The sequence below is a fragment of the Actinia tenebrosa genome, unplaced genomic scaffold (assembly GCF_029948245.1).
Source record: "Actinia tenebrosa isolate PJP-AT-01 unplaced genomic scaffold, QUT_ActTen_1.0 PGA_scaffold2__45_contigs__length_23673736, whole genome shotgun sequence".
Lineage (NCBI taxonomy): Eukaryota > Metazoa > Cnidaria > Anthozoa > Actiniaria > Actiniidae > Actinia > Actinia tenebrosa.
The window spans coordinates 16,905,210-16,917,986 of NW_028292579.1; the positions used below are offsets into that span (position 1 = coordinate 16,905,210).

At 36.1% G+C, this 12,777-nt stretch overlaps 2 protein-coding genes across 2 annotated transcripts; both read right to left on the minus strand.

Annotated features, from left to right (window-relative positions):
- Positions 1-1,285: 1,285 nt before the first annotated feature.
- On the minus strand, positions 1,286-7,745 carry LOC116295156 (uncharacterized). The gene is made up of 5 exons (XM_089034142.1): positions 7,492-7,745; positions 6,052-6,938; positions 4,531-4,585; positions 4,068-4,286; positions 1,286-2,594 (listed from the first exon to the last, which is right to left on the minus strand). The coding sequence occupies exons 1-5, from the start codon at positions 7,594-7,596 to the stop codon at positions 1,683-1,685; spliced, it is 2,178 nt and encodes a 725-aa protein (XP_088890268.1). The 5' UTR covers positions 7,597-7,745; the 3' UTR covers positions 1,286-1,682.
- Positions 7,746-9,212: 1,467 nt separating this feature from the next.
- On the minus strand, positions 9,213-10,732 carry LOC116295161 (uncharacterized). Its single transcript, XM_031702917.2, has one exon. The coding sequence runs from the start codon at positions 10,625-10,627 to the stop codon at positions 9,917-9,919; it is 711 nt and encodes a 236-aa protein (XP_031558777.1). The 5' UTR covers positions 10,628-10,732; the 3' UTR covers positions 9,213-9,916.
- Positions 10,733-12,777: the final 2,045 nt, after the last annotated feature.

Here is a 12,777-nt window from a genome sequence, read left to right on the forward strand (position 1 = left end):
AGTGGAAAAGTCTCGCTCGAAGCTTATTAAATCTGACCAAAGGAAGGATGACTAAAAGAATATCCATTTTTGGAATAAGCGTATTTTACACGGAGTATCTTCAAAACTGGTGGAAAATGAAGCTGAAGGAATAAAAACTGTTGACCAGGTAAGATTATTTTTCAATATAATCTGTGACGAATCGTTGTTTCAATCAATTGTGATTTATTTGTGAGAATAGGGCCTTCACATGAAGGAATTCCCAGTGGACCTAAACCCGTTTGAAGGCGAAAGCAATAGAATTATGACCTTTTGAGAAATGAAATTCATTGTTTTGTCCTTGAAATATTAAAGCCCAGAAACAAAAGCTTTACCAATATGTTATATTTGTATGAGGCCTTTTAGCGTTAAGGGCGTTTCCAAGGGAGCGGGGGAAGATGGGGGGGAGGGGGTTTAATTTTTTTTCGGGTAGGATATTCTGCCTCTGGAAATTAGTTTTATAATAATGGGTAGAGTTTCAAGAAATACGGTTGGGTTTCCAAAAATTTACTTTAGAAGTAATAGTAATGATAAAAGGGTAAATTTTGCTCTGTGAAAAGATGAAAAAACTTACATTTTGGACGCTAGTCCTTCATCAGAGTAACCTTTTATCAATACTGTTTCATTAGAAACACCGATGCAGCTCACACTAGTTTCTGGCTAGCTATCTCTTCTTTAGAGGTATTATACAAAAGTGATTTTGATGCCCTTCAGCATCGTGGTAAAGGAAGCCTTTCCAGAGTTGTAGAAATATAATGCATTATCAGGCTTTGTTTCTTGGATGCTTCATTAGTTAGTTGACATTTTATGCATTGAGAAATGAAAGTTTTAATCAATAAGCCCTGAACCTGCTTGTATTTGTCAAAGATAACATTTTGTCTAGGTAAAACTTGGATTATCACATTTCTCTGGTTTATAAGCTTTGAAATGATCTATAGTTTGTTAGGCCCTATGTGAAGGCCCTATGTGCCATGAGGAGGGAGGACAATAGGTAACAGGTAAATAGTTTGTTAACCTTTACTGTAACAAGATTTGCAAAACAATTTTTAATTGAGAGTACCCAGCGAAGGTTGACAGTAACCTTAAAGTGTCCCATAAAGCAGCCCATGATGCAATGCATTCTGAAACTCCAGTGGGTTAATGGAAGGAAGAAAAGAGAAGGGAAAAACGTGGTAAACAAATTCTACATTTCAACAGTTTAATATAACATCACAATCTTATAAATACTAAAAATCTACAAAATATACTTAAAATACGAATAATATTTCTCAACTTTTATATTATCAATAATAATATATATCTTACTTATAAACTTTTAAAGGCCTCCTCTTTATATATATTTTTAAAACATTTCTCTCTTAGATATTAAAACATTTCCTATCATAATCATTATTAATCTTATAAGCCATAGCGGCCCAATAGTGCATTGTTTTAGTATAAATAGTAAATAGCTGAAACCTTAAAAATTTCACCAAAACCTTATAGGCAAAATGATAGTAAGTAAAATGCTAGTTTTTGTTTTATCTTTTAGAATATTCAGGCATAATAAAGGACCAATGTCCAAAACAGCATACCTTTTTATACTGTGTTCAACTTATATTATATTTATGTATCTATATTGTAGCTTAGGTAATCTGACAGAATGCACGACTTGTAATAGTCTACTAGTTCATGTTTATTTTTTGACTAGAAGTTAAAGACTCTCTATAAAGTACTATAAAAGTTACAAAAGCACAAATTCCATCAAGAGAAACATAGTAAAGTCCTAAAGCACTTGGTATTTGTCCCCACAAACCTAAGCATGTCACTACAGGGATGCTGTATATGATTCTATAGGAAATCACAGCAATATTATATGACTTGCTGTCAACACCACCAGAAAGAGCATGAATGAAACCTATTGCCGCTGAAGACATAAACCCGATGGATAGCCATCCTTTGGAGTATCCATGGATGTTTTTAGGGTTGATCTGAAATACTAGGAGTGCTATATTGGGGAAAATAAAGAAAAACATTCCCAAAATACATTGGATAAAACCAAGGACTTGAACCACATTTGAAGAAGAATGTAATGGACAGCTTGAGGGATTGATCAGCTGCCAAATGGCTTTGAAATACTGTTTCAAAGATGCCTCTGGATTCTGATAGAACCATAATATAAAAGTAATAAATGAGAGGCCAGCATCTATTGCTAAAGTGATATACAAAATCGAGATGGGAATATACTGGCGTATATATAACAAATACAAGCAGGCACTTGCATAGACTGTTCTTATTAGTATTGTGCCTAAGATGACACCTTTGATGGAATTACTCCCTATTGCTCTGGAGAAAATAACGCAGAGAAAAGCAACAATGATGGTGTGGATTCCACAAATCCTTTGGTAGCCTGTTGTGTAGATATTGTTGTCTTTCATGACTGGAATGAGACTGTTTCCAGGGTTTAGCAGCACAAACAAGCCAATTGGGAGATATAAAAGAATTGCTGACCAAAGTGTGAAGGATTCCATCAGTGAAAGCCTTTTAGTGCAGGGATATGATATCATCTCCTTGAACCAGTTACTGGAAGATGTATCCTAAAGAATAAAACAATTGTAATTACCAGCTGAGCAGTGAATGCAGTGCGCAAAGAAAGAATGAAGCAACATGGTGGTAAAGTAAGCGTGGTTTTCACTAGTGACATAAGCATAAACACAGACATAAGTGTATCAAGCCCACTTATTTCTCTGTTGACGTCCTTACTGTGACATAGGCAGAAGCATAACCATGAGTACAAGGATCAAAGCAATTCCCTTCTTTTTATGCTTGATCTGCTTGTGCTTATGTTGCCTTATATCAAAGTGAGGACGTGTTCTTATGCTTATGCTTATGTCATAGTGAAAACCATGCTGTAAAATTGTTTTTACTCTTTCTTTCCATATTTCTGTTTCTTGTAGGCAAATATATTATATTTTAGTCAAAAGAAAACAAAAACATATCTTCTCTAGCATTTGCTCAAGGGGAAAATTTAGATCATTAAGAATATTATATCGCAGTTGGTTACCAAGCAACCACATTTAATTCTATTTCCCTTGTCATTTTGGTATGATTGAAAAAATATATGTAAACAGCTGAAATAAGGTGGGCTTGCATGCAAACATTTTAGAATCCGGTAATATTATCTTAACTCCTTTAAAAGTAATAAAACTGAAAAAATGTTTTGGAAAGGTATTTATTTCCTAAAATAAATGCCAATCAGTACAAATAGTTTAAAAATTTCTAATTTTCATCTTTCTTAAAATTAAGTTCCAACCAAATGTGAACGACCGCATTAAATTTCTTTTTAAGCATTTCCAATACGCATTGAATTTCTTTTTAAGCATTTCCAATACACATTTACCAAAATACATTTTGTTATACGGTATTGTTTAATACGAAACTTCATAATTCCGCTCCAACCTTAATTAAAATTCACTTAGAAATTGGGTGCTTGAACTGCCGCCTACGAAATATACCGCTTAGTTTATAACAAATGTATTTAATTTATTTTAAAATTGTGTCATATTATATAGCCAGCCAACCGCCTGTTATATTACCGCGTTAAAAACCATCGACCTTGAAATATTGTAACGCAAAGGGCATTATGATTGAGGAATAATCTACCCTAACGATAACATGTGCTTGACCGTTTTTTTCATGATCGAATTTTCAGTCTTTCGTTTCATAGGTCCTTATGTTATGAAGTCGCCCAAATATTCTGGAAGCAGATCACCGGAGGAGGTGTTGTAAAGGATGTTCAAATTGGAACCAAATTATTAGAAACCGTGTAAAATCGAAAACCGCAAAAGCCTTTCAAAAGTGTTGTTGCACCGATACAAACAGGAACTACAACAGAAGTTAGTAGATTCATTCAAATTTCGACGAAAAAAATCCAAAGTATGGGGTTTAGAAAATGGAAGGAAAAGACCAAAGTTTTTCAAAGTAACTCTTTTTACCGGGTCGTTAGATCTATCGTGAAAGTGTCGATTTCGATAAATCAATGTACATGAAAAACGAAATTCAAATTATACCTGTTGTGGTTGTGTCTCTAACCTGAGATTAGTGTTATCAGGCACTTCATCAGGCTTTAACCGTCGTCTTTTGTGCGATCTTTTCTGTCTTGCTTGCTCTCCCCTTACCAATAAATCATCAATAACTGAATCTTCGTACAAATTCATTTTGCTGGATGGATCGTTAAGATCTCGTGTCTTGTGCAGCGAGAAGTAGTGGACGTATTGCTTGCAACAATAACGTGTCAATCACCTATAATGTTTGGATTCAGCGCGGAAATTTTAACTGGAACCGAGGACTTCGGGATCGACGGAATGTCCGGCACCTTTCGTTAACCTTACCTACGCTGCAGATATTTTGTGTACTTTTATTCTGTGACATATATCTTTCTTTTTCTACATTTTGGGCATATTTTTTTCATGGGATATGGTGATTAGGTACGATCAAATTTGAAATATTTACAGTATTTTGCATTTTGCTTACCTTTACGATTTCTTGTACGTTTTGAGGAGTATTTTCCTTTAAGGCCTGGTTTTCACTAGTAATGCAACACAAACACAGCTAACATGATTGTGAATGATCTTGAACAGTTAAACTGTTATAATAATTAACCCTTTGTTTCGGTAGAACAATAATTATTAAACAGTGATTGAATTTAAAATAAGAATACTATCTGCACTTGTGCTTATACATTATTATTCTGCCTGTACTTGCATCATTTGCATAAACAAAACCTTGTGTTCTATTTATTCCCATGTGTAAGGTATTAACAGAAGCTAAACTTAGATAGACACAAACGTTTTATTGGCATTTCTTACTTTAACTTTTTAAATTATAATTATTAGAATAGATCAAATTCAAAATAGTTAAAGAAATAGTTTTTTAAATGATGACAATTTACAGTGCGACTACATTAACCAAGGCCACCCAAACAAATTTGAAAGCAAATTCACAAATCACTTGACACCAAATTGGCAAATTGATGAATTCTGGTTTATTTAAACTGTTTTTTGACCACTTCTGATCATCACACACTCATATGAAGTAAAATATATGCTTTTAAAGGAAAATCATGAAAATGTGTACAGATTCTATCATTTAAATACTAAACAGTCCTTGTTATATGAGGGTAGCACTTAATAGCCAGTGGCTAACAAACCTGTGACCCTCATTCCGTGATCGAATTGGAATTTAGGAGTTGATTTTTGCCAAGGGAGGAAAACCGGAGAACCCGAAAAACCCTCGAAGCACAGGAGAGAACCAACAAACAACTCTACTCATATACAATACTGATCCCGGCGGGACTCGAGCTCGCACTCGAGCATTGATGAGAGGCAAGCACTCACACCGCTATGCCACCCATGCTTCCCATAAATCGTGATTGGCTAGTTTGTATGAAAATTTATCTGGGTGGCCTTGGTTGGTGTAGTCACACTGTAAATTTGTCATCATTTGAAAACTATTGAAATGATTTTTTCTATACTTAGCATGGAATATTTTAAAACTCTATCTTGATTTTCATATCAGGCTTAGAACCTTGCAGTTTCTATTTTATGGATACCAACATACATTATTAGTCAATAGCTAAGGGCTTCTGTTCTGTCCTGGAAAACAAGTTTTGGCATTTCAGCATTTTTTTTTCAACCGGATGCAAATTTGGCTCCAAATAGAATCATTTTTCTGGAAAGAATTGAGTTCTGTGGATTGTCTCCTGGTTCAACAGCATACCCCAATTTGGAGGCATGACACTAATCTACTAATGATTCACTCATGATTGTAAGCTGCATGGTCGCTAATAACACCTTAATGTACAGCCCATAAAGTCCTCCACTGGTCATAAATATAAAGCACATTGAGACCATGTGAAATGTGATATATATGAATCTCCCATTAATTAAGTTCTAGCATTAATATTCCATGGTTTAGAAGATTCGCCATGAGTACAACTCCTTGCTCCTTGCAGATCAATTGAAAAATGTAGTAACTGTTCAGTCAGCGGTAGTTTAATTTGTATCAAAACAAAGGGAAAGAGAAACAACTAAAAGACTGATAGCATCAAGACATACAAAGTATCCCATTAAGGTAAATGGAATCTGATTCAGCATCCCTAAGACAACAAGGAAAGGAATACTAAGAACCACACGATAAAATATGGAAGCAATATTATATGCCTTGCTGTCAGCTCCCCCAGAAAAGAAGTGAATACAACCAACTACAGCTGTCGTCATGTGGCAAACTGACAACAAACCTTGAGAATGACCATCTAAATCATTGGCATTGAGGTATAAAAGCTGATTGATTAGGTTTGGGAGTGCAACCATGAGAGATCCAAGAAACAGTTGTACAAGACCTAGCATCTGAACAGCCCTGGAAGAATAATGTGATGAAGGCTCATCAAGTGACATTACTTGGATTATGTTACTGAAAAACTTTCCTATAGAAGCAACTTCAGATTCATGAAACCACAATACAGTGATGATGATTGACAGGCCTGTGTCCATTATCATGACAGATAACAAAAACTGAACTGGAACAAGCTGCTGCCAAAGTATTAAGAATAATAAACTATTCACAATCACAATTCTTTCAAATACAGTTGCGAGGATGATACAGTTGGATGAGATGCAGGGACTTGCTCTTGAGAAAATAATGTGAAGAAATGCCACAACTGCAGTTTGCATTCCTGATATTCTTGCTATTCCATCACTATATTTTCCACTTTGAATTCTAAATATCATGGAGGGAGTTTTTGCATCAAGCATGGACAAAACTCCAATCGGAAAGTACACCAGAATGGCTGACCAAAATGTGAACACCTCTATTGTTGACATGTGCTTTTGTATTGGACAGGAAAACATAAATGTGAACCAATTTCTGGATGATACATTATCCTAGAAGGAACAACAAAAATGGAACATTTGTTATGCATCTCTGATTTATATAATTAAATAACTGTAGAACCCTTTCATTCTTTATAAATGCCACTCATCAACGATCTTAAGATTTTGGTCTGCTCCCTTGTTATTAAAAAAAGTTGATATGCAACCATTGAAAATAATTTTCAGGTCCCCCCTGAATTTCACCTACCTCCCCCCTTCGGCTGGCATACAAGATGAATGGAGCATTTATATATGCAGGACTAACCGATAGAAGGGAAAAAAACTATTGTTATCGATGAAGGCCTTGCTTACTTCATACACATATTATAGGCTTGGTTTCGGCCGTTAGCATCATGCAATGATCCTGTGATGAGTGTCGGAATCGGTGTCTGCGTGAAAACACGGACGATCACGACCAATTTGAAATGGCATAATGGATTGTGATGCAAAAACTTGTTCTTTATCTTTTTGATGAAAGTTGAATTTCTTAATGAAAGTTGAGTCATCCAAGTGTTTGCATTCAAAGCATTGGGGCCGTATTATTAAAATATATGGCTCTTAATACCTCGTCAAATTTGAGTTCCTCCTGGACTTCAGGAAGATCTTTTTGGCTTTCTGTCGTTCTTCTACGCGATGATTCATGACTTGAAGTGTCTAGATAGCTTGACATACTTGCTGATTATATACACTTGAATGAATTTTTTTCTCTGGTCTCCTAATAATTGTGGAAGGAAAAGAAGATAAGAATATTGAATGTCTTCTCAAGTCTGAAACACTATAGCGTCATTGTCTCTACATTCCACAAAGCAAAGTCTCTTACGCAGTCTCCCTCCTGGCGCTACCTACTTCAGCTGCGCTCAAGACTGAGGCTACTAATTTGGAAAGCAGACAATAATATTGTGTCTTCTGTGGTCATGATTTAATGGAGAAGGAGGCGCAGATATAAGTTGATGTTACGTAAACAACCCATACCAAAATGTAACTTCTGCTTGATGTAAATTGGTGCCACCTTCACCTTTTTGTTGCATTGCCTCCTCACCTTGTCAAGCCCGGGTTGTCAAAGGCGCATGTTACGAAGTCGTTGTCCTCTTTCTGTTCTTTCTTCACCTCTTTCTGTCCATCCATCCATTGGTATTGTGAACTGACGCATCTTTTTCTCCCAGTCAGGACCGGGATCATCACGGACAGATGTGCATTACGTTCTTATCTATCTTTATTTATCTACTTGAAAATTGCTGTCTACTCTGAACTGAACTCAGTGGGATAGTGATCTAGAAAAAATTAGTTTCGACCGCTTTCACTCAGTTCCTGAGATTCTCGAGAAAAAAACTAGTCACCTGTGACTTCAGCTTGCCAAAACTATTTTCGGTGCTACTTTTAGTTTATTAAACCCCAGATTTAACTGGTAATGCATTTGAAATTTAATTTCGTTTAAGTTTTCTAAGAAAAAACATCATGGCGGTCTACTTTTATTGAACCACTTTATTTTTAAAATTGTCTGGGAAAACCCACTCGACTCATTACATGTCCTTGAGTCTAAAGGAAAACTGAGGCAAACTAACCAAATTCTTTGGACCATCCAATCAAATTAAGGTGTCAAACTGCTAATAATGTGCAACTTTGCACAAAAGAGAGTCCATTGAAAAAGGGACTTCCCCAAATTCAGGACAGTAATCATACCGTCAGTCACGCGCGATCAGACGTAATTTTTTTTTCTAGACTGACAGTGACTGCATTTTCGTTTTCGTACGGGAAGATTCCCTAGATCTTTAGATTATTATTTTCCAGCTTTGCATATGAGACTATACATAATCTGAATATAGTAGAGTACTTGCGATGATGACATTATAGAGTGAAATTACTTCGCCAGTGAAAGAATAATCAACGTAATACATAATAGTAGACACAAATTCCATTGTTTTCTTTTGATTTTACTTAGACTGTCAGTCATTAGTTTTACGACTTTGTTTCACGGGCCAAGGTAAATCAATCTAATAAAAAAACGCTTCTAAATTCAAATGCAACGAAAGTGGTCTTACTCGTCCCGTGAAAAATCAATTAGCATAATATATAGTATCAGACACCAATTCCATTATTTTCTTTTGTTTACTTTGACTGTGATACAACTTTGCTTGGGCAAGTCCAAGTGGTTTACATACATACACAGCCATATACACAGCACGTACGATGAAACGTCATGTTGAATCAATCAAGATGTCTTTACTTTAAGTTTATGATCACATGGTCTAAAATTAAACCTGACGTTACTAAGCACAACAACACGAATGGTTTTCAAAACGTTTTATTTCAACGGTGATAAACTTATATAAATACCCCACAAAACATATAGCTTTTTTTCAAAGCGATTGCATTTAAAGTAATAACTACATACATTTTTTTTTGGTATACAAGTCAGCATGCATGATTGAGGCCAACTTGTCAGGCATCAAATATAATAAACAATGTCCTTCCATCACTGATACTTTTTGTGGATGATTCACTTTCTTATGATATTTTTGTATTTTTTTAGGCCTTCGCTTCAAAATCTTTTTTCATATAACAAGAATACGTAAGCGTGCGATCATCACAAGATGACAAGTTTGGGCAACAGGTTCAGGATTACATGAATATTTTAGTACCTTTGTTTTTCATGGGCATGTTCAAGCATGTCGTGTCACGCAATATCTCTTCTAACCAACGTTCTGATTACGTTCAGGCTACGTTCTCCCGAGCGCGGCAAACTAATATTTACAAACATGAACTTAAAAACTAGAAGATTAAAAATCGTTCAGTAAAGCTGTTCATAGTGCAAATAAAATTTTATGGGAACCTGGCAATCCAACAGTTGAACGGTTTCCTTAGACGTTGTGTTCCATTACGGACTGACAGCGTGCGCTGTCATCTGAGCGTGGTGTTTAATAGTTGAGTGTACGTTTTGTACTACAGTACTTACAACGTGTTTTCATGATTTTAGTTTATGCCACCTTTACTTATTTATGATCCTTCAAATATTTGGCGAGTTGTACCAGTTTGGACTTGTAGAAACTCTTCTCTTTCTTTGCCTTTTCCAGCTCAGCCCTCAGCTGGCCTAACTCTTGTAGCAGGTCATTATTTTGAACCTCCAAAGACTTTTTGATATTTATCCTCTTAATTCTACAGTTCTGAGCATAGCCTCGATTTTTTAAAGTCCTGCGGCGGTTCTTAACACATTGTTGCTCTTCCTTTGTCAGCCCATTTGATTTTAGAAATCGGTTAAGTTCCTTGACACTAAACTTTTGAAGCCTTTCTTCTGTAATTCCAAGCGATGAAATTATCGTGTTGTATGCCTCATCTCTTGGTTCGGGTCTATTTTCTGCTTCGCTGTAGGCAAAAAAAGAGCTGCTGGTAGAAGGTGCAGGGCTGTATTCTGGGATCTCCATTTTACCAACCTGCGCATCTCCACTCTCTCCTGTCATCGTAAAGTTGCCACTGTTTTGAAAGTTCTCAGACATCCATCCAGGCGCAGACCCAATTGTAGAGTAGTTTGACTGATTTAAGAATGGAATTGTCCCAAGATCGGGCACACTTTGAACTTCTTCTGCAAAGTTGTAATCGGCATTATCATGGGTGTCATACTGCGAAATCCAGTCGCCACCAAGAAAATGATTCTCGCCATCTTCTAAAAATTTGAAAAATTCTTGGTTTCCTTTGATATCCACCATTTCTTCTAAATATCCAATGCAGATTTTGGTCGGAATTAATCACTTTTCTTGGAGCTACTTTTACAACCTTCTCTCTCGCTTGTCGGTCGAAAACTGACCGTCACATAAGTTTCTCATGAAAATATAGGGAGTATTGCACCACGGTTTTTGTACTGACGTCGATCTATAAATAAATCATTCTTGGAGATAGCCAATCAGCTTGCGGATTCTCGGGCAGCTTTGAACAAACGGAATTTACGAATTCGGGGATTCCCCTAAACGAGTATCGAGCTCAAAGAAGAAATCTCTCATAAAACTTCTATTTTTTCAGCATTAAAAAAAATTTTTTTTCTATCTTTAATATATAAGCCTTAATGTTTTCAATGAAATGTATGGCAAGAGATTTTTGCCAAAAACGAGACACTTTGCGCCACAATGGCGCAACGAATGATGTAATGTTCAGTCTGATTTGCATTTATTGAAAACGTAATTTTTTCCTATAAATTCCTATTATTACATCAGCCTTTAAAGTAGTATTCAAATCTACCTCGAATAAATCCAAATTTTGATAAACACTTTCAAACAAAATAGCCTCTTTATTTGTATATTTGATATTCTCTTGAACAAGATTTGCCGTGTCATTGCGCCCACCGCGGCAAAAGCACATGGCTACCGATGAAGTAACGCAATGCATGTCAAATGGTCATCAGTTGACACGTCACCAAAAACACCGTCATACGTCTCGACAAAGTCACCATCTGTCATTTATATTTTATCAATTATTCTTCGTATCATAAGTTTCTTTTGATCAGACATTTCTTGGCTGGCAAAGGATTACCAATATGAAGGGCAGAAGAGCAGATGTATAGTGCAAATCTAATTTTAGCGGTGAATAATTGATTGGATCGTGTTTTTGTGTGTGTGGCGCTCGAAGAAGTGTCATGTGTAAGGGATGAGGTCAAATCAGTTGTCATGTAAATGGGCCATATTTAAGGCGGGACATACGGTGCAACATTGCGCACAATATTTGCAGGCAATGTTGCTGAAGTAGGATCGTTTTCTACTTCAACAAATTGCGTCGTTCTCGCAACATTGATTGCCTGCCCAAGACAGGAGGGCTGGCGATAGCTGGTGCCCACCATCTCCGGGAATAACCCTGGCTTTCGTACTCAATTCATATCCATACTATCTAAACAAAGAAAATCAGTCCCTGTCCATGATCAGTACTTTGGTTCCACCTCATTCATATGGTGATTTAAGGCTAAGGCATCCAATAATGCAAATAATCAGGGAGATAGCTCCTGGAATACTTGACAGCTGATATGTAAATAGAGCTAGAGGAGGTTAAAACCCCCTAAAATCGCCTTAATTAAAACATCAGAAAACCATGAAACATGAAATAAAACTTGATATATAGGTAAAAAAAATGAGAAGAATAATTTAGATCATAATGGGCACTCTTGTCTGACCAAAGAATTTGAAATTTCTTTATTATTTTTTGTGCCTGGGTCATAGGGTGTGTCCATGGCAACAGGAACATTGGATATACTCTACAATTTTGCTAATCCAAGTTTTTCTCGTTCCAGTTTATTCAGGAGGCAAAATGGTGTGGCACGGCCATGTGTCTCATTAATTCAAGACATTTCTAATATTTTGGGAACTGGAACTGGAACGAGAGAAAAATTCAATTAGCAAAGAGTGTATTACCGTTCTCGTACCGCCCAGGTTTCTGATTGCCTCTACTTCCCAAAACAAAAGTCAGAAAAAAAGACTTCTGCAAGCAGGGTGATATACACTTATTTCATTAAAGTTAGTCACCAAAAAACCTAGAAAGCTGAGATCACTGAGAATCATGGGAAACTTTTAACATCAAACAAGTAAAACTTTCAATACAATTTAAAGCTTGAGGATGCTCAGAAGAGGTGAGACTGTAACTGGTAAAAGATCTAATATCCATCAACAGTTATCAAAGCAGTTGAAACATGTAAAATGTAACTACCCATAATCCTTGTTGGTCTCAGCTTTGTAGTTTTTCAGGCGACTAACTTTATTGAAATAAGTGTATAGGAAGGTTTTTTTAATCGTGACAACTAACCGCCTACAACTAACCAGCCTTCGTGGTGTGCAACTAAAAAGCACCGCATTGCATAGTAAGGAGTGTAAATAGCTGA